At 32.8% G+C, this 22,789-nt stretch overlaps 2 protein-coding genes across 2 annotated transcripts; both read left to right on the top strand.

Moving 5' to 3' along the window:
• The first annotated feature begins 5,887 nt into the window (after nucleotides 1-5,887).
• Nucleotides 5,888-7,549, top strand: LOC132269305 (uncharacterized). Its single transcript, XM_059770456.1, has one exon. It carries the CDS (start codon nucleotides 6,289-6,291, stop codon nucleotides 7,261-7,263), a length of 975 nt encoding a protein of 324 aa, XP_059626439.1. The 5' UTR covers nucleotides 5,888-6,288; the 3' UTR covers nucleotides 7,264-7,549.
• Nucleotides 7,550-15,318: 7,769 nt separating this feature from the next.
• Nucleotides 15,319-22,255, top strand: LOC132269307 (probable inactive receptor-like protein kinase At3g56050). Its single transcript, XM_059770459.1, has 9 exons — nucleotides 15,319-15,881; nucleotides 15,989-16,127; nucleotides 17,730-17,801; nucleotides 17,893-18,036; nucleotides 18,126-18,272; nucleotides 18,988-19,577; nucleotides 19,996-20,186; nucleotides 20,276-20,408; nucleotides 21,241-22,255. Exons 1-9 carry the CDS (start codon nucleotides 15,773-15,775, stop codon nucleotides 21,837-21,839), a joined length of 2,124 nt encoding a protein of 707 aa, XP_059626442.1. The 5' UTR covers nucleotides 15,319-15,772; the 3' UTR covers nucleotides 21,840-22,255.
• The last annotated feature ends 534 nt before the right edge of the window (nucleotides 22,256-22,789 follow it).

Below are 22,789 nucleotides of genomic sequence, written 5' to 3' on the forward strand. Positions count from 1 at the left end.
AACGAGTAAAAATACTGATAAAGAATAACTAAGCTGAATCTGAACAAATGTAATTACACATATATATGCACATGGGTAACATGGATATTAATTTTCATGCATTATATATATATATATATATTATGTAATTGTAAATGTACAAAATATACCTGTACTTCGATATTTCTTAAGCTTTCTTCAACTCTAAACGAATCCCAAATTCGTACTTTGATTTCTGTTTCAATTACTACGTATATTATCTTTGATAATTTGAAATATTAAATGATTTTCCTCTATTTCTCGTTAACCAGAGAACCACAATGACTAGGGTGTACTATTTTGGATATAGGGACACCTCGACTGAATTGTTCTGTTTTTGCTGTACCAAAATAGAAAAAGACAACAGCCCCAAAAAACTGTTGGAACTCTATTTTTTACTTTTTATTTTTTATTTTCCTTCTCTTTGAAGTTTTCCAAACGCATGTACTTTTGACTTCCAAGGGAAAAATGAAAGAAGTAGACATGAGGGAAAAAATAATTATATTACAGTATTTCTTTTTGTTTGGTTGAAGACAGAAAATGAAAGGAAAACGGAAAAAGAAAAAGAAGAAAAAAAGAAAAAAAAAAAGAGAATACAAAAGGAAAGAAACATACAGAACATAAAAGGATTAGAAAAAAAAAAAAAAAAAGTTCAATTTTTATTTTTGCCAGGCATAATTGTTGAACTTTTGAACAATAGAAAATAAAAAATGTGAAAAAGACTTGCTTGATTTGTAACTAAGGAAACAATTTTCTGTTCTCAAAAACTAAATATACAAAATCATAAAAAAAAAAACCTCGGCTTGATTTAACTTTATGAAAATTCAATTAAAAAAAGTTATAGTTATCTGAAAACTCAATTTAAAAAAGGTCTATTTTTATATAACGGCCTTTTATAATTCTCTGAAACTGTTTTAAGAGTTACAAAGTAAACAAAGTTGCAAACCAAGCAAACCTAAATCAATATGAGTTTGGAAAGAGAAAATGCGAAAAATCACTGAATCTACCTGGTTAGGCCACGCCAAAGTTACAAAAGAAATAATATTCTCTTACATGGTATAACTAAAAGGGAAAAAAAAGAACTCTCCAAAATTGGAAGGAGATAGTAAAAGAAAATAATCACAAACAGAAAATTATTTCCTGTGTTCTACATTTTTAAATTCACAAAATAAAAGATCATAAAACTAAATCAGAACTTCCTTAACTATTGATTTTAACAAAACAAATACCGCATTAGATAACAACTCATGGACTCAATATATATATACACAAATTTAGTGCTTGTTTGAGAGAGCTTCCCAACGGGCTTCCAAGCCCATGAAAGCCTTTCTTAAAAAATGTTGATGTTTGGTGAAACAATGAAAAAGGAATTCTAGCAAATGCAAAAATCTTAATAAATCCGTTCAAGCGAAGCTGGGACTACTTGCTTTTAAAACTCATTCATCCAAAGCCATACTAATTTTAAGTAACAAAATTTATAGACAAGTTTGCCACTTTATATTCCCTGAAACTATAACGATAAGAGATTTTGAGAGTTTTCTACTCTCATTCAGCTAAATTTTTAATCGTAGATTAACCTTAAATTTTTAATTCTAAATATTTACTTTTGAATCTCTCCATGAATTATCTGACACTTGCTAATTGTGTCACTCATCATATAAAGATGGTTTGCCGTCAACCTTTAGAGAAGAATATCGAGAGTTAAAAGTAAAAAAGTGATTTTATAGTGGAGATATGTTCTGTTTATCAAGTTATTATTAACAATTAATCTTCAATAATTGATCAGCACAACAACAATAGAATTATGAATCCACCATTTGTTGATATCCCCCCCCCCCCCCCCCCCCCCCCAATTTCTTCATTATTGCTATATGCTAATTCAATTGCTAACAACATGTTTGTCCCCTCAATTTCTTCAATATTGCTATATGCTGATTCAATTGCTAACATGTTTGTAATCTTCTCCGAAATCTTCGTGGAAATTTTTTTAAGAGTAGATGTAAAGGATAAAATTGTCAAGTTATTATGTTAATTGTTGAAGAAATTTGAACTAGTGCATCCACCAAACAATTTTTTTCTCTTAAATTTGTATATTGAAAGGCATTCTTCAAAGCCCTTCAGAATAGAAAGACTTTTAAATTCAGAAAGCACCCCCAAACAAAGCTTTTAAATTACTAGTGTTCAAATCTTCATTAATTTATACTTTATTATGTATTACGATTTAGGAGTTCAATGATTTAGGACTTCAGTAATGATTTACTCATTTATACTCTGTTATGTATTGTGATTTAGGATTTTTGTAATGGGAAAGAGGGAGAGTTTTTAGTTTCCGATTTGCGTGGAGAAAGAGGACTCTTTAATGATTCACCATGTTTTTTATTTTTCTATTTATTTTTTCTTTTTTTCCCTTTCACTTATACCATGTAAAAAAGAGTAATGATACTCACACTAAACACTTATAGTAAATTTTTAATTGACTATTTATACTTAAATACAATTAAGTAGAGGGCTCCATTTCCTTATTTATTACGTAACTCGTGGCCAAGTCAAGTCAGATTCAAAAAGTTTTGACGTTTTGTCTTTCACGTTGCCTATCATTACTCATTTGAAAAATGGTATTAACTAGGAAATGAGATTTTGGTCTTACTTTAAAATCAATGGAGAAAAAAATAGTTATCAATAGGTCAATTAGAAAATATTGGACATTATCTTTTTATTTTTAGACATACTTACTCGTATTAAATTTTGCATGAGACGCAAATTTTTACTAGTACATTTAAATGAACCAACAATAGAATTTCATTAGTAATGAATGAATATCAAATCTTTAATCCCATTTCTTGGTATTAACCAAAAAAAACGAAAAAAAAAACCTTCAACCTATTATTGTTAAAAATAATATATCAAAATATTTGGAAAAATATGAACATTTTTTCACACAAGTCACAATCAACTGTGACCCAAACTTCAAAATACTAGTAAATAAAATATTACTCGTATAAATGAACCGAAATATCAAAGTATAGAAATCAACTGTGACCCAAACCTCAAAATACTAGTAAAAAAAAAGAAAAAAAAAAAAGTTGGGTTCAGAGCCAAACGGCCTAAACCCCAATGTATATTGGTTGAGCCCATATTTATTTTGACCGCATGGCCTAGTCCAGGATAAGAAACCACAATTTGAATCCAAATATTCGGGTTATTTCATCTTTAAGAATTGGCCATGTGAATTCAGTTCAGACCACCACTTCCTTTTCTACTTTGCACATGAAACTTTTCAGAACGCACCCACTTCGGTTGAATTATTTAACCTTTATCTTTTGGCAACAACTTATGCAGTACCACACACACCTTGTGTCCTGTGCAGTAATTATTTGAATATATATACATATACATATATATATATATATGTATATATTTATAAAGCATTATATATACATACATAAAAATGGTCCCCAATTGCTTCTTCCATTAGTTCCCTCCAGAAGTATATTCTTGGTTCATCAGTTGACACTTTATGTAAACGTTTTTAAAAGATAACATGGCTTAATGAGATTTTTAATATGGATTAAGTTATTGTTTCATTTAGGATAATCAAATCGGTACTTTAAATTTGGAATTTGGGTATTTCAAATTTGGAATTTGAAAAAAATAAGTACAAATTTTAAATTAAATTTATTTCATTTCTAAATTTAAAGCAATTAAATAAATTATTATTATTTTTAATTTCTACAAAAAAATTCAAAACACGAATTTGGTGCATCCAATTCTAAATTGATACATTTGGATGGAGAGCTTATATTAAACTAATAATTAATTTTACTTAGTTAACGCGGTAATCTTACATCCGAATTAAAACTAGAGGGGTTTTAAGTTGTTAATGGAGCAAACACGATTGCAAGATGAAAAAACAGAAAATGTGCCATCTAGATCTCACTCGAGGGTTACGATCCATCGTTTGTATAGAAATCAAATTTTGATTTACTTATATTAATGCAACCATTCATCATACATTTTACCAAAACAAAAAACGTAACAAAAAGTGTTCAATTCCGAAAATGGTGGGACTTGTATAATGCTCATCCTTGCATTGTCCACTTGCAAATGTAAACCTATGCAAGAAGGGAAAAAGGAAAAAAAAATTAATATCATGATCATTTTTAATCTCAATAAATTAAATTTAAATTCATTTGAGATGTATGATGTGTAATTTGGCATGTCTGATGTGTACTTTTTTCTTTTTTTTTTTTTTTAATTTTTTTTTTTTTATCTCCATCATTATGTTAAGATAGCCACAACAACATATTTTCTTTCTTTTCCCTCTCTCATTCTATTAAACATGATACTTGGGAGATATATTTTTACACAAAATATATAAAACAACCCTCAAACTAAAAATAAATAATCCATTTTTTTTTTTTTTTTGTGTAAATCTATCATGACACATCACATTTATAATATATATATATATATCTACACACACACACAACGGTTGAAGATGGTCGGATTCATAATTTTTTCTAAACTTTAGATTTTTATTGTGATGTTTTAACATATTTTTTTATTTGCAATTCAATTAAATATTTTTTTATTCATTTAAATAAAAGTTTGTTTTCAACTCTAATACTTTTTATTTTAATAAGATAAATTTTACATAGACTCCGTTTGTTTTGACGTAAAATATTCTTTTTGAAAAATATTTTTCTTTATCAGGTAAAATATATATATATATTTTATTTTGTCAGTGTTTGACAAAGGTTTATATGGAGGTTGAGGTCGTCGAGCCCATTGGGTGGGACATGTAAAATAACTTGTATTTTTTTCTTCGTAAAAATTTTACTGACAACCAAATACTAGAAAATAAAAAAATATTTTTTGAAAAATATTTTACTTTCAAACAAATAGAGCCTGAATCTTAAACTTTTTCACTTCTGTTTAACAATAATTTGTTCCCCGATTTTTTATTTTCAACTTCCTTTGTAAGGAAAGTTCTCCTAACATATGGAGGACACTGTGCCATTTAAGTTTGGGGGTAAGGGGTGTTGTTACAGTATTTGCTTTCAATTCAAAAAGGGCAAGCAAAGAAAAAAAGGACCAGAATTTTTCCAGTCTTATCAGGGATTATATCTATGATTCTTTCTATGGAATTCAAGGATAAAATTCAGTAATAAAGTAAATATTGATAGATTGATCCAATATTTCTAAGGATGCTCTAGATTGATATAATTTAACAAAAATAAATAATACGTTCAAAATCAACTCAAAATATATATTCTAAAGAAGGAATTAGAACAAAAAAAAAAAAAAAATACTATAATGAGATTTCCTAGGGAAAATTTTCATTTTTGTGCTAGAAGAGATGAAGGATGGTAAAGCGAATGAGAATTTCCATTTTCGTGTTTGAAGAGATGAAAATGATAACTTGAATGAGAATTTGAAGGAATTTAATTAAGAATTCTTAACCTCAAGAGAGAAGGGTAATTATGGTATTAAAAGTTGTAACAATTAAATATTGTATAGTTTATGGACGCTTTTGTAATTTCATCTTAAGAGAAAAGAAATAAGAAGTCTCCGCTAAGGATAATGATGAAGAGCCAATATCAATTCCCTTTGAATATATGCATATATGTGTGTGTATATATACAGATTTTTGTATTAAATGTCATCTAATTAGATAGTTAAATTAATTGAAATCTATTTGCTTGTATCAATTCCCTTTAAATATATGCACACACACATATGTATAGATTTTTGTATTAAATATCATATAAGTAGATGGTTAAATTAATTCAAATCCATTTGCTTGTATTTGACGAGGTCAATACATTACTATGCCACCTTCTAATTAGGACCTTTCATCTCTAATCACTTTTCATTCCCTTTAAACCTCATTAAAGCAAAGCATAACCACCATCTCAACTAACTTAACCAACCGCCTAACTTTCCTTTCCCTTCCCTACCCTTCCAAGTTCCATCCCAGCCCTTGTTTCCTTAATTTCATTTCATCTTATTTCCTTTCCTTTCCTTTCTCTCTCTCCTCTCTCTAGAAAAAGAGAAAAAAGGCTGACCCTTCACTCCCCCCGCCCAAACCCTTCATCTTCCCCCGCTTTTGCAGCTCCTCCTTCATTCCACCAACACCTCCTCTTTAAGCAAATCAAACCCAAAAAACAAACACAACCCACATTCTTTTATTTTTCTCTCTCTATATCTATCTATTTATCTATCTCTGAATCTATAGCCTCTGCCTCTGAATCTTAAATCTTCAACCTCATGTGGCGGCGGCGGGTGAAATCAGCGGTTCAGTTTCACAAAGCCCATCCCAATTTTTCATGCTCCACCTTCAAAGACATCGAACACCTCTGCTCTGACGATTCCGACCAACAACAACACCACCATCAGCAGCAACCCTCTACTCCCCGGAAACCCTCCGTCTTCCACCGAGTCAGATTCGCTAACTCAGTCATCCGCGCCTTGGCAAACAGCCCCTCCCAAAGCCCTCACGCCGAACCCAATTGGGCTCCAAGCGAACCCAATAACGCTGTCGCCGAACCCAATTGCTCTCTAAGCGAACCCAATAGTGCTCCCAATGGTGTTTCTGGCGAACCCAATAGTGCTCCAAGCGAACCCATTAGTGCTCCAAGCGAAGCCATTAACTCTCCCGCCGTCGAACCCAATGCTACGCCTTCATCAGAGGAGGCGGCGGCGCAATCTGAGCCGTCGATATCTCTCCCGGGTGCCGAGAGACGGATAGTGGTGTATTTCACGAGCCTCCGCGTGGTCCGACCAACGTTCGAGGACTGCCGGACTGTCCGGGCGATCCTGCGGGGCTTCCGGGTATCGATCGACGAGAGAGATCTGGCAATGGACTCTGCTTTCTTAGAGGAGCTACAGGGGATATTGGGTCAGCCAAAAAAGTCAAAATTGACCCTTCCTAGGGTTTTTATCGGTGGACGGTATATGGGTGGGGCGGAGGAGATCCGAACGCTTCACGAGGCCGGTGATCTCAAAAAGTACGTCGAGGGCTTGCCGGCGGAAGAGCCGGGCGTGTGCGAGGTCTGCGGCGGTTACCGGTTCATCCTCTGCGACGAGTGTAGCGGAAGCCACAAGTGCTATTCAGAGAAGGGTGGATTCAGGAGCTGCACGGCGTGCAATGAGAACGGTCTGATCAGGTGCCCTTCTTGTCTTCCCCACCACTTTGAACCGTCTGATTATCAGAATAAAAGAACTGAGAATGAGAAATGCTGAGATTGAAAAAAAAAAAAAAAAAAAGTCTCTTTTTGATTTCTTTCAGTTCTGTAATTTTTGTAGCTTTGTGACTGAAGTTTTTCTAGGATCAGCCGACATGGTAAGCTAGATACACATGCACCCATTTGAAAACAATTATCACTTGTGTCTTGTAAAGTGGTTACACATTGGAATTGAGGGCCATGGCATGCTCTTGGGTTTTTTATATGGTGGTGGTTTTGTCTATGAAGAATCTAATTAGTTATGACTTGACATTTATAAATTTTCGATGACTTGTTTTTCTTTCTTTCTTTTTCATGTTCCCTTTAACATTTCGTTTTGGGTAAATCCCAATATCCATTGGTCCTGTCAATGGAAGTACTAAGAAACAGATTTTTATCATCTTTTTATACACCAAAACTTACACCACAGTAACTAATGATTTTTATTTTGTATCGTCTTCATTTTTATCCACCAAAACTTTCGTCACACTAACTAATGGTCCCAGTGTGTATGATCTCTTTATATGTTAGATTTCTCTTGGAGAACTTTGACATGGGTGTAAGCAAAACAAGCTAGGTGAAAATGCTTCATTGTTATTTATAAATAAAGGGCTTTACTTATAAAATTTTTACCTAGAACTTCCATATAAGATGATGTGTTAGTGTGTGTGATCTATTTATTTATTTATTTATTTTAAGCTAAAAGTGACATCATTCTCTATTCGAAACTCTGATTCGGAATTCTCTATTTATTTATGTTTCCTGGGCAATCTGACTCTATTTTTCTAATAAGTGCCTATCATCTCAATTTTTAAATAAATAGCAAAAATAGATGGATAGAATTTATATAAAAAATCTTTCATATCCACCTGGTGTCTTTGTTTTGTGATAACTTGTGCGGCTGCTAAAGAGCTGACTTTAGTATTGAACCGATTTCCTCTTCTGAAGAATGAAATTATGTGACTCTGGAATATAAAGTTGGGGAGTATATGGTCTAGACATGAATTATGATGCGGGTAACTGCCAGTTTCTTTGGAGTGTCTCCACAATCCTTTGAACCTTCCAATTCAATCCCATAGAACCTGGCCTTGTACTTTCGCGAGTCTCATAGTTAACTTGCTTAAGCAGATGTGCAATTCTGTCAACAGTGAGAATTGTTTGCTAAATTTGGTGGAGTCTAGTATTACTCTCCAAATAGAGCTATTTGATGATTCAAGGATATTTATGGTCAAAGTCCATTTGAGTGAACGTTTTAATCTTCTGAGACCATTTGAAGGATATTTATGAGTGGATAAAAAGTAAAGAGTCAGCTACCTTCATAAGAATTCTGTATTGAAGAAGAGAATAAAGGCCCAGGTCATATCAGCTGAACCATTGCTGGTTTACCTAACAAAGATATGGTTCTTGATACCCAGTTGTGCATTCTTCATCTACTTGAGGCTTAGGGAGACTCTATAGGGAATGAACACACACACACAGTTTTCCCAAGTTATAAGGAGGCGATTATGAGAAAATGCTTGTCCAACCGCTTCAACGGTCAACAACTTCAATGCTAAATTTCTTTATTGAACCGTGTGGTTGAGATTACCTGAGACAAGAGTCAATCAAGAATTATGAGGCAGCATTCAGTGACTTTTATAAAAAATTTCCCCAATGAGAGATTTGCTCACTTCATGGCTAATTTGGCAATAATATGAAGATGACTAAGTTTGTGTGCTGTCTTTGAAGAGTTCCCTCTCTTCTTTTTTTTCTTCCGCAAGTCTTCTCTAAAGAGTTTTGAGGAGACTAAATGTAGTTCTATAAAAATGCACATTTGTCTATCTGAAATTGAAGGTGGAGAAGGACAAGGAAGGGTTAGAGTGAGGTGAAGAAGATGAAGAGAAGGGTTAGAGCAGATCAATGGTTAGCCTTCAATTGCATTGTGAGTCTTCCACATGTGGGAAGAGTAAGGCGTATTGGGTAATATATATAGTTTCTAGAGGAGGGAATGATCAAATGATCTTGGGTTATATGTTTCTAGTTGCAACAGAATGAGATTTGAAAATAATTTATGCAGTATGCCTGTACAAATGGCAAAAATGTTTCATCAATGTTTACGTTTATTTACAAGTTAACATATATGTCTGTATGTTAGCCCTTTTTCAATTTGAAATCTCTCATGGTAGAACAAAACAGCCACCGACTCTGCAGGGGAGTAGCAATTATAATAACGGAGAGCAAGGCGGTTTGAAGATGTCCATAGAAGTGAATGTTAGTAATAGATTTTGTGATGCTAAATTCAATTGTTAACAAGTTATTTCTAACTTTTATGATTCATTCTACTTGATACATGGTACTCAAACGAATTTGGACCTCACTGTTTGTTCTTGTTATTATATCTGATCCGGTTAAGATGTAGATTTAGTTTTTAGAACTCTCTACTTAAATATATCTGATAAATCTATATTCTTCTTAGAATTTTCAAATCAATTAATTTTTACTCTTCAATATTCTCTAGTCCTCCATTTCTTTACAACACTTTATAATATTATTTATAGTTTTTTATATTATTGAAAAGAAAATATATAAGGCAGAGAAGAAATATAGATGATTTTTCTATTGACCAATTTTTATTTAAAAAAATGTATTATACCTTACTATATCCATATTCGTATTTTTCTATTTTTTGTTCTTTTATGGAGATTTTATTTTTAATGTTTTTTAAACAAGAAAAATGAATTATATCCTACATTTACAAATAAATATTTTTTTCACCATATTTTACTAACTTTGCATGTCATAGACTCGGTGGAAACAATGTGATAGTAAATTGCTTTTGACAACTCATGGTGTGCTGAAAGCTGTACGAGAAAGACAAAAGAATATGATCATTCTTACCATCCTAATTCGTGTGTCCAACAAAGATGAAGTGTAGGCAAATCGGAATGCCTAACAAAATGAATTTATAGAAATAAATGATAGTTGAGATCACTCTGGTTAACTTTAATTTTCGGATTACTTGTTAATGATTCATCAAATTTGGACTCTGTAATGATTTCAAAATTTATTACTTCTTGTTACATCACCATCTTCATATGAAAAATTCTGTGGCTGATTGAAGACAATTTCGGAAAATTGAAATTAAGACTTAAATGCATATTGTGTTTCAAGTGCCCCTGTTTTTCACCCAAGCTTTAAAGACTTCATTTACAACTAAGGAAATCCGAATCCTTGTATTAATTAAGTTGAGAAAAAAAAAAAAAAAATACTTCATTTACAACTAAGAAAATCCAAATCCTTGTATTAATTAAGTTGAGAAAAAAAAAAGGTGAGATAAAACATAGTTGTTTAACAAGTCAAAATAAATCACTCACAAGACGTTCAAAATCAACTCTCATCAATTTCTGTTTGGTTGTGTCAAAAAATAAAAGACAAGAAAATTCCAACCTTTGTAATATTGAAGAAGTTCAATTTTATTTTCAAATGAAACATTGACGTATATACGAACGTTGACATATATACGAATAATATTCCAAACTAAAACAAAAAATAAAAAAAACTTGAACCCTCACATTCTATTTTGAAAAGCAGAGAGGATATCATTTTTGGTTGTGATTATGAATATATTTAAAAATATTTAAAAAGTTTAGGTAATTTGTTTGCGCGGACGAGTTTGAAATGTTTAAATCTAACTCGTTACAAGATGAATTAAATTAGGTCTCTCCTAATCACACGAGCTCGTTTGAAATGTTCAAATCTGACTCGTTACAAGATGAACTAAATTAAGTCTCTCCTAACCACATGAGCTCAATTTGTTCACCAAAGTTCGATTCATTTAGCAGCCCAGATGCATAACGACATGAAAGAGTACGTAGGTTCCGAAAAATTTACCCCTGAGAAAAAAATGTATTTACAAGCAATGTAGAATTCTCAACTCGAAATGTTCAAAATCAACTCTCATCAATTTCTGTTTGGTTGTGTCAAAAAATAAAAGACAAGAAAATTCCAACCTTTGTAATATTGAAGAAGTTCAATTTTATTTTCAAATGAAACATTGACGTATATACGAATGATATTCCAAACTAGAAAAAAAAAATAAAAAAAAACGCATACGAATGATATTCCAAACTAAAAAAAAAAATAAAAAAAACTTGAACCTCTCGCATTCTATTTTGAAAAGCAGAGAGGATATCATTTTTGGTTGTGATTATGAATATATTTAAAAATATTTAAAAAGTTGAGGTAATTTGTTTGCGCGGACGAGTCTGAAATGTTCAAATTTGACTTGTTACAAGATGAACTAAATTAGGTCTCTCCTAATTACACGAGTTCGTTTGAAATGTTCAAATCTGACTCGTTACAAGATGAACTAAATTAAGTCTCTCCTAACAACATGAGTTCAATTTGTTCACCAAAGTTTGATTCATTTAGCAGCCCAGATGCATAACGACATGAAAGAGTACGTAGCTTCCGAAAAATTTACCCCTGAGAAAAAATGTATTTACAAGCAATGTAGGTGACCATGGCAACGTAGGTTGCCAACTCTACATCACAAATTGAAAGGGTCATTCTCAGCTTTCTATCTGCATAGCTGTAGGGGGTTAAATTGTCCTTTTGATGGTAACAAAACGAGCCCCACTTCTGGTTTACAAGTCCAACTCCACTAATTAAAAAAAAAAAAAAAAAAAACCACCACCAACAACAAAGTTTCAAATTAAAGCAACTTTAAATTTAAATTGTGGTCCAGATCGACCTGACCATGGTCTTGCAGGGTGCAGCGGAGGTGGTCTGGTCATGGGTCCGACCTTCCGGCCTCCGAATACGATCTTTAATGACACTTTAACGCATAAAACGACATGTTACATTAAATTTAATTCATCTTATAGTCGCCTGACCTTTAATCACACTTCAACGCAAAAAATGACATGTTACACATGATTTTATTACAATACAAGCCACAACAAAACAGAGTTTTCGATCTTCGTTTTAGACCCATATAGTACGGTGGACCGTACGTCAACTTCTTGGCCCCTCTAGTGTCGCCCAATGCGTGCATGAACTGGCCCGTTACCATATACTATATAATTAACATTATATATTATAATAATCCTCCAAGAAAAACATGAAATTTAATTAAGTGTTATACGACATTGAAAACTCATGTTTCTTCTTTTAGTTGTTTCTTTTTCTTTTTTCTATTTTATTATATGCACTTTAAAATTGTACCATACAACAACTAACAATAAAATTTACAATTATTTTTATTACTATGACATTTATTGTTACAACAAAGCCTAAAGTATGGCACAACTAATACGAACCTACTGAGAATTATATCCATTCCCCACCTACTTATCTCCTCCCAACCTATGATTTCAACGCTCTGTTCGATCGTATATCGACTTGTTATCTTTCCTTGGGTTAGTGTGTGTATTATATATATATATACACACACACAAGTAGGTATGTATTAAATATTTCACAATTATTATTTTTATGATATTTTTTTTAAAAATTAATGGGGTTATCTTTTGCAGGCCAGAATCCAAAAATTCTAATGTTTAAGTCCCTCTCTCTCTCTCCGAGGCATTTATTAATTATAGGCAAAAAGAAAAAAAGAAAAAAAGAAAAAGTCACACACACCAAGCGAGAATAAAATGGATTGGATAGACATCAACATGATTTATCATTCAAGTGCAATATTATTATTATTTTTCTTCCTATTTAAGTGGAATATTATACCAAGTCAATAAAGATGGTAATATAAGACCATGCAAGTTATTAGGAAAACTGAACGTGTAACGATTCCTCATAAATTCCTAGCTAGAATTTATAAATGGTAGATAGAAAGGAACCAATCCCAAGACGGCAAGAAACATATAGATCCAATCCATATATATATATATATATATATATATATATATGTCGATGAGAGAGTTGTGCATATATGACTCAGTACGCTCACTTGACACATGATTAATTATGATAATTTTTCAACAAGAAGAATAATTGGGATGCCAAATAAATAATTGGGATAAAATGAATTCAGAATATATCTTACTCTTAGTGATTTCTAAATGAATAAAACCACTGAAATGATTGTGTATGAATGCCACACCATAGATCATTTGGTTTAGTGGAAAGTTAACTCATAGAATAGTTGACAACCAGTTGACATTATTGCTCAATTATATAATTTATTTCAATTATGACATTGAAGACTTGCATCAAATTGGGATTGACAAATGGCCTGTTGTGCTATTTTATTTTGTGTTATTACATTGTTTATATAATAATTCACATTATTTATAATTTTATATCGCAATAACTACATTACATTATTTATGAAAAATAACTTTTTCAATTATTTGTTACACTATTACAAAATCTACGTTGTAGTGTGTTGTATTAATAATTTAAACACGAAACAGAGCAAGGCATGGGGGATTTGGATTCCGTTTTAATAATTTTAACAATGTGTTGCTAAATTTGCCAAATGATTAATAAAAATAAAAGTAAAATTTTAATTATATTTGTGACGTGGTTAAATAGTTTGATAAATCAACAATTGTAGTATTGAAAAGAATGGCAGACAGCATAAAATACGTTCACTGATACAACGATATGTAAAAATATATTATAGTTCATTATGTTTTAAAAAATAAATTAACGAATTATAATTTAGATTGAATAAATTTTAAGCAAACCAAGTCCATAATTCGCCAGTTGAGTTGACTAGAGATTTTTTCCTTCATAAAATAATTTTAGAGTTGAGTTGGTTAGCTTAGGGGGTGCATAAAAAATCAGGGAAATCCGAATCGTATAATAATTATATATATATATATTATTTTTTTAATTATATAATTACTACTGTATATACTTATATTTAAGGATATATATATATTTTCGGCATATATATATATAAATGCCTATAATTACTAATTTATACCTAAATATATATATAATTACTAATGTATATGCCTATAATTTGTTGTGTTTGGTAAGAAGGAAATAAGATGTATGGAGATAATATAGGAAGGAAGTGACGAATTTCCATTGATCGATAGAGATGATACAAAGAAAAAAGGAGAATAGGAAATAAGATGTATGGAGATAATATAGGAAGGAAGTGACGAATTTCCATTGATCGATAGAGATGATACAAAAAAAAAAGGAGAATAGGAAGGACAACTCTTACAAATTTTGATCCGTCCAAAAATTGGTAGAATAAAAGAGGGAAGACTATTATAGAAGTTTTAAATTAAATACCATTCCGAGTGGACTATTATAAAATTTTTAAATTAAATACTATCATGATTTATACAAGTTTTAAATTACAGTACTATCTCTATAAGTTATAATATTATAAATATTATTAGATATAATAGTAAAATCAATTAAAATTTCTATTTCATTCTCTTCTAATAAACATAGTAAATTATGATTTTATTTTATTCTCTTCTATCAAACCGAACAAAAAGAAAGAAATACATAATTTTGTCCCTAATGATATCTCATGCATCCCTTCTTCTCTCCCTTCCATCTATTTATTTTTATTTATTTTTTCTTTCTTACTAAACAGAGCAAAGGAAAATTTTTTAGTCAAGGTATTGCTAAAAAAAATAGTTATGAAAAAATAAAAAAGGGAACCGGAACCATGGAACCGGTTCGGTTCGGGTTTCATTTCCCAACGGTTTTGATTCCGGTTTCACGTCCCAACAGTTTCGATTCCGATTCCGATTTTTAGGAACAGTTGGAAATGATTCCGATTTTGGTTCCGCAAGAAAATGTGCCGGGTGCGCTAGGCTAGATCATTTAGATAAAAGTTATATTAATGTTTATATATATATATATATATATATATATATCTTAATTGAGATTTTTTTCCTTTTTTTTATGAGTAATAAATTGACTAATTCAAGCATTAGAAATTTGAGAAAAACAATAATTAATGATATATTTTTTTCTTTTGTTACCAAAGAAATATATTAAATGGTAGTAATCAAGGAAAAAGAAAGATGAACAAAAGGAAAATTAAGCGTCACGTGCTGAAGCACTTGGCTTCAATAATCAGAGGAGGGCGCCACGGCCACCTTTATAAGAGAGAGAGAGTCGGCGACGCCAATGATACAGCGAAATTCAACGTCCTAAATCCCCGCGTTCGAAAAGCGAAGAAAAACATTCGGGCCGGTTCATCGCCATTTCGGATCACCTGTTTTCCGGTTTATCTGTCTGTATTTATCGGGTTCGGATATTTAATTCAATAAATCACCGATTCCACGCGTTTTCTTCTCTCCTCGTCGATATTAGCTTGTACTTGCAGAGATACCACCAAGCTCTCTCTCTCTACATATATATATTTCTATATTCATTCCGATTTCTCTTTCTCTATCTATTCTGCTCTCTATGTATATGTAGTTTACAACTTTACACACGGCAAATACATATAATATATATATCTATATTATCTATCATACTGATTGAACCAAGTTTGATTGGTCTACAGAGACGAATTGTACTAAATTTTGTTTGGGTTTCTTCTATTTGAAATGATTGAGAAATGGGGATTCAATTGTTTCAAGCTTCGAATAGTGATGCTGGCGATGTTATATATTTTTCATCACAATCTGAGTCTATGTTGGTCTCTCAACGCCGAAGGTACGACCTTTACGTTTCACTACAATTTGGGTTTCTTCAGTACAATCTGAGTCTATGTTGGTCTGTCAATACCAATTGGGAATGAGGATTTCTAAACTTGAATGCAGGGTTGGCGTTGTTGAGGTTTCGAGACGGAGTGGTGAGAGATCCATTCGGTGCTCTGTCGAACTGGGATGATCGTGACGGTGATATTGATCCATGTTCTTGGTTCGGAGTCGAGTGCTCGGACGGAAAAGTTGTAATCTTGTGAGTGATTCTTTTGCGAACACCCAATCTCACATGACTAATTTCAATTTTGTGTATAGGTATATATATGCTAATATGGTTTTATGTATTTATATACCTACATTGATTGAGCAAAATATATATTTTTGTTGAGATCTAAAAAATTGGAATCCTTGTTTGATAATTTCCAATTGTATTTTGTTCCCTGTAAAATGCGAATTTGAGATTTATTATTTTTTCTTGTCACATCGCTATCGCTATATGAGAAGATTTCAGCATGTCAATGCCATTCATAAAAAACAAAATTAGGCTTGTATTTATATGAAAAAAATTGAAATACTATATAAGCTATGATAGATAGCGTGTAACTGATGGAGCGGAAGTTTAAACATTCAATGGTGAATAAGGAACAACTTTGAATCCACAAATTATAAGCAAAGAGAAATATGAAAATATTATTAATCAACGAATGAATTCTGCTCTATGTTGAAGAGACCCTAAACCTAACAGTACAAGGAAAGCTAAAAATAAGTCCAAAATAAAACTTTCTCTAAAAATTAAGAAAAAAATAGGATAAGAAACCTAATCACTACAAATTATTAAATATAAAAAATCAAATGAATTCGAATTGTTTAAACTTCTAACAAAATTCCCAAAATAATCAACAATTCTAAAAAGCCAATTCGGCCCCCAAAAGATGGAATTCAGCCAAAAAGCAGTGTACATCACTAGCAGAGTTGTGCTTCTTCCAATCAGAAAGGGGTCTTTTTCAGGTCAAAATAGACTCGCCGAAACTGTCCCGAAAAATTGCATCAGCCCGTCAGTTTGACCTGCTGGCGTTCCAAAATGGCCATGTAGTCTTCAGATAATTAGTTCTACATCAGTAACTTATTTCTTTATCGATTCTCAACTCTTTTAAGAATGCAAAGTAGTTCAATTTTTACTTTTAAAAAAAAACAATGTCTACTTGCTTCACCTTTTAAGTTCAACTTTTTCCTCGGAGATCTTCTATTTTATCACGTTTCTCTCTTTATTTCTACCTTTTTCTGTCTCTGTTTTTAATTTCTCTTTTTATTTATACATAAAATATATTTATTCATAAACTATGAAAAAGAATGGTAATGTTATTTAAAACCTTTTTGAAATCGTAGTTAATTTCCCTATGTACTCCCAAATATTAAGATATCAAAAACCTCTCCAAACAAGTATCCTGGCAGAAGTGGACCTTTTTGTATATGAATTGCATATTGCAAGATAACAGTGCTTTATGATAACTCTGTTCATAGGATTAAGCGTTATGCTACTGTAACTTTGGCTGATATGTTAAATCGAAAATGTTTTAGCTTTGCTGCAGTTTTATACCAAGCAAAGCACAAGTATGGTGTGCGGAATGGAACTTCTTAATACTAATTATTTATGATTTGACATAGTCCTTAAAGTGAGAAGATTGCAAACAATTAAGTGTGCATAATGTCACAACTGTTTAGAAGTAATGTAGTTGTTTAAGTAATCCTTTAATTTACTCATTTAACGATTCCTTACATATTGTAGGTATATTCCTTGTTTTTGACAATCCTTTTTTTTTTTATATCATCCTTAAAGTCCTATTTGTTCAAATTGCAGGAATTTGAAAGATCTTTGTCTTGGAGGAACGCTTGCACCCGAACTTGGGATGCTAACTTACATAAAATCTATGTAAGCAAATATCACTACAATTTGTGAACCCAAATAGTTCATTTTTTCTACTGTATTTATGATTGTTTAATCTTATTCTACTTTGCTGCAGCATTTTACGGAACAATTCTTTTACTGGAAAGATTCCTGAAGAGATTGGAGGATTGAAGGAGTTGGAGGTGTTGGACTTGGGATACAATAACTTCAGCGGACCATTTCCATCTGATCTTGGCAATAACCTGTCCCTATCAATTCTGTAAGTTGTTCCCTACAAATCTCCAGCGGTTATTTTTTGTACTCTCACCTAAGCTTGTATTGATTACAATTTTATGGTCATTATTGCAGTTTATTGGACAACAACAACCTTTTTGGCAGCATATCTCCTGAAATTTATAAGCTTATGATGCTTTCCGAAATTCAAGTGGATGAGGGCCTGCTGACTAGGGCTACTTTAGGTTTAGGTTATAGTTGCAATAGCAGATCTAGTACATGGTACCCTTTTTTTCCTTCCAGTTATTCTAATATGCATTTTGTTTATGGAATTAACAAAATTATGAGAAAATTTTAAGATTATGAGAATGCACGAAAGGAATATGGTTATGGAATTAATTAAAAGGCAGTTATCTTAGTACATTAGCCCGTGAGAAGAAATTCTCAATTTCTGTTTATTACAACCTTGGGTTACTACTCTCGAATTTTACGAGGTCAGTCATCGATTGTGTAGACCCAACACCTGAGATATGTGATACCAAACTTGGAAACGAACACAGCTCATGGAAAGAAAAGTTAACCACATTGGGGAGAAAAGGATTAAAATTAGTTGAAAAAGAAGCTGCAACATTTTTTTAAGCAACATTGTTGAAAGTTTTGTATTGGAAATTATTCAGGATTTTCGTGTAGTTTCTATTTATTATTGGTATTCATGAATAACTGAGTTATACATGCTATAGCGGGTTATTAATCTTGATAGAAAAATATAGAGTTTCAGAATTGAAAGGCTGGTTATGACTATTGAGTTTCTTGCCGAGGCTGATGGGGTGGTACTTCACCACATTTGCATTTGGTCTGTGGTACTAGCGAGGAGTTCTAAATCAAACTCTTATGCCACAAACTTTTTTGCCTCAACAGTGACTTTTCACTTAGTGTAAAATCAATTAGTACTTATTGTCCACACCTGCTTTATGATGACTGCTATTATTTCTGTCAGGAAAACTGCTCAACTTGGAGACGAAGCTCAGCGGAGGCTGCTGCAGGTGAAAGATACCCAAAATTCACCAAGAGTTGAAAAGAAGAGAGATAATAAAAGGAATTCCGTTTCCTCTCCATCACCATCACCTTCTTTGTCGCCGTTGCCGTCGCCGTCACCGTCACCTTCAATGTCACCTTCATTGTCACCCTCAGATTCGCCAATACCATCTTTACCATTTCCCCCATCAACATCTATATCATTTCCACCAGAATCTACATCTCCTTCCCCATCAGACGCTTTGCCCCCTTCACCTTCACCTATACTACCTCCAAGTCCAGCTTCAGAATCCCCAGCGTATCCACCAACTGTTGTTTCTAAACCACCAGGATCCCATATTGCTCCATTCCCTTTCCCTGCTTCAACTCCTAGTGCAAGCACCAAAAAGAGTTCCAAGTTGAAAGTTATGATGTGGTCTGGGCTTATAGGGGGTTCTTTGTTCATATTTGTTTCAGCCATTGGTATTGTCTTCTGTCGAAACAGCAAGGTGGTTACTGTCAAACCATGGGCAACAGGGTTAAGTGGCCAGCTGCAGAAAGCATTTGTAACAGGTTATTCCTCTACATCATTAGATTAAAGATTGTATTCCATGTCTGAACTTCCTCAAAGACAATTGAGGAGAGTTTGTAGCTGTGTAACCAAATGCACACTAGGCATGCAACCTGGTAGGACTGATATCCATGGGTTAGATCCTGGAGCAATTATTTTCTTATGATAGGCTTGATAGCCTCAAAACTATTATCTTATAAAACATTATATATTTATGCTCATGGGTTCAAATTTTTTATTAGATTACCTCCTTAACGACTACCATGGAGAAAGCGTCCCACCCTCCCTGCATGTGTGGCACATACATAGTGCGGTTTTTTATCATCCAGTCATTAAATTTGGGACAATTATTGGTTCTTCTGCTACTCTTGTTATCTGTTTATCATTTTTCATAATCATGTTTGGGAATCTGCATTCCAGGTGTACCAAAGCTGCAGCTATCAGAACTTCAAACAGCTTGTGAAGATTTCAGTAACATAATTGGCTCTTTATCAGATGGCACAGTGTACAAAGGGACTCTTTCAAGTGGAGTTGAAATAGCAGTGACATCTACAGCAGTGAAGTCAGCTGAAGACTGGTCAAAGAATTTAGAAACACAGTTCAGAAAGAAGGCACGCCAAACACAAACTCTCTGAACTTTATGTATGCAGCTTTCATAAAGTCTCACAATCACTAAATCTGAATTTTGGTCATTTTTCAGATAGGCACACTATCAAAAGTTAACCACAAGAACTTTGTTAACCTTATTGGATATTGCGAAGAAGAAAAGCCTTTCACAAGAATGATGGTTTTCGAGTATGCTCCAAATGGGACGCTGTTTGAGCATCTACACAGTGAGTTCCCTGATCTTTATTTACTTAATAGAATTTTATAAACAGCTGCACATAATTAAGCTTAAATGAGAAAAAGAAATTTCTTGGGAAGAATCTTGATTCTATCTTCCATACATTCACCGACACTGGTGGATATGCGAGGGAGCTGCTATATAATGGTTTCCACAATGTATTTTCACATCGTCGACACTGAGTTCCATTCTCTTGTTACATTGATTTGATATTAATTCTAATATAATTAAGACAACACCATCATTAAAAATCTGAAACTTGAGAAAGTATACAATACCCCATGGGTATTTTACACTTGGTATCCCTACCCAATGCACAGTCATACTTTTTCTTGAAAACTCCTCATTTCTCATGTATTAAGGCAAATTGAGAGTTTCCATGACTGTCCATTGGACGCGTGTAAGTACCCCCTGGGGTATTGTATACTTTCTCAACTTGACTTATAGTTGGGTCTTAAATATTATGTAGCAATATTTGAGGTTCAACTTGTTTGATTTCATCGACAATGTTATGTTCCCTCCAATTTGACACTCTATATCTTATATGGAATTTGCATCCTCGATCGTCTTTGTTCTATCCTTTTAAAACTTCTTTTTGCATAAATTGATTTTTTAAATCTATCAATGGACTCACCATTATTGTGACAATGGTAGGGAATTCACTAGTACTGAATCACACCTGCATTAGATTTTAGATGCCATGACATGTTTTTGAAATTTGGTTTTGTAGTTTTGGGTTTCTATAATGTGATCGATGTTGAAATATAACTTACACCTGCATTAGTATTTGATGTATAATTAATTGCCTATGATTCCTGCAGTAAAAGAAGCAGAGCACTTGGATTGGGCGATGCGGCTTAGAATTTCTATGGGCATGGCATACTGTCTTGAGTATCTGCACCAGCTCACCCCACCCATAGCCCACAGAAATCTGCAATCATCCTCTATACATCTGACTGAAGACTATGCAGCCAAAATATCAGAATTTAGTTTCTGGAACGAGGTAACTGCAGCAAAGATGGGATCAGCTACCATGGAGCTCCTGGAGACCCAATCAGCAGATCCAGAAAGCAACGTGTACAGCTTCGGGGTAATTTTGTTTGAAATGATAACGGGTAGATTTCCATACTCTGTGGATAATGGCTCTCTCGTGGACTGGGCATCAGAGTACTTGAGGGTGGAACAACCCTCAAGAGAAATGGTAGACCCAACGTTAAAATCTTTCCCAGAGGAAGAGTTTGATAAATTGTTTGAAGTGGTAAAAGATTGTGTCAATCCTGACCCGATACACAGACCAACAATGAGAGAGGTCACAGCTAGGCTGAAAGAGATTACTTCAATGGGTCCTGATGGAGCAACGCCAAAATTATCTCCTCTCTGGTGGGCTGAACTTGAGATTTTGTCAACAGAAGCATACTAAAGAGATACCCTATGCAAAATAAATGGTCACATTTTGTTCTTTCCCTTAACCTCTTTTCCTCGTGTATTATTACAATTCTTTTCTTTTTTTTTTTTTTTTTTTAGATTTATTATTTTTAATCTGATTCTGTTGGGTTAAACCCAGTAGCGTGGAGAGCATAGATGCTTATATATATATATATATATATATATATATTTGGGTTTGAAGCTGCTTTTATCTACAGGGTTTTGGAATTTTTTATTTTTTATTTTTATTTTTTTTGTTTTTTTTTTATTATTATTATTTTTTGTATATAACTGAAAAGGAAGGCCTGCTGGATATATACATATTTTTATTTTGTTGTGTTGTGCCATGGACTAGAGATTTGGCATATGAGAACGCACTTGTGAAATCAATACATATTCAGATTTTTAATATACATATATATTTTTTTCTATAATATTTTTCCTTGTTATATTCATTTTGTTGGTTCTCTTATTGAAACATAGCACTTTGTTTTTATTGTACCATGGATTTGAAATACGGCACATGAGATGAGAATACACTTGTCTTCGAGTCAATAATGACTGCTTTATCTTCTAAAGCCCTATGCTTTTCTCTTTTGACTTGGCTTGAGACCCTTGTTCAACTGAAACCTAGTAAAAGGATGTGGTATAAAACCATATCAATAGCCCATCTCAGCAAAGCCTTCAAGAAGGAGACATTAAGGTCAGCATTGGGTCTTAACTCATCAGCTGAAACCCATACACAAAATAAATTCATGGTCCGATGGCATGTTTGGTTGCAGGAGTAGGCCTCTCCTCCAAGGAGGGGGAAATTCTAGTCTTCATTATCCACCAAATGTACAAGTCACCATTACTCAACATTGCAGCCCCAACACCAGGAACAAAACAAAAAAAGGATAAAAGAACACTGTAACAAAGGAGAGGATTTTTATTTTCTTTGCGAAA

The sequence above is a fragment of the Cornus florida genome, unplaced genomic scaffold (assembly GCF_030987335.1).
Source record: "Cornus florida cultivar Cherokee Brave unplaced genomic scaffold, ASM3098733v1 CherokeeBrave_3.0.0_Hap2_Chr08, whole genome shotgun sequence".
NCBI lineage: Eukaryota > Viridiplantae > Streptophyta > Magnoliopsida > Cornales > Cornaceae > Cornus > Cornus florida.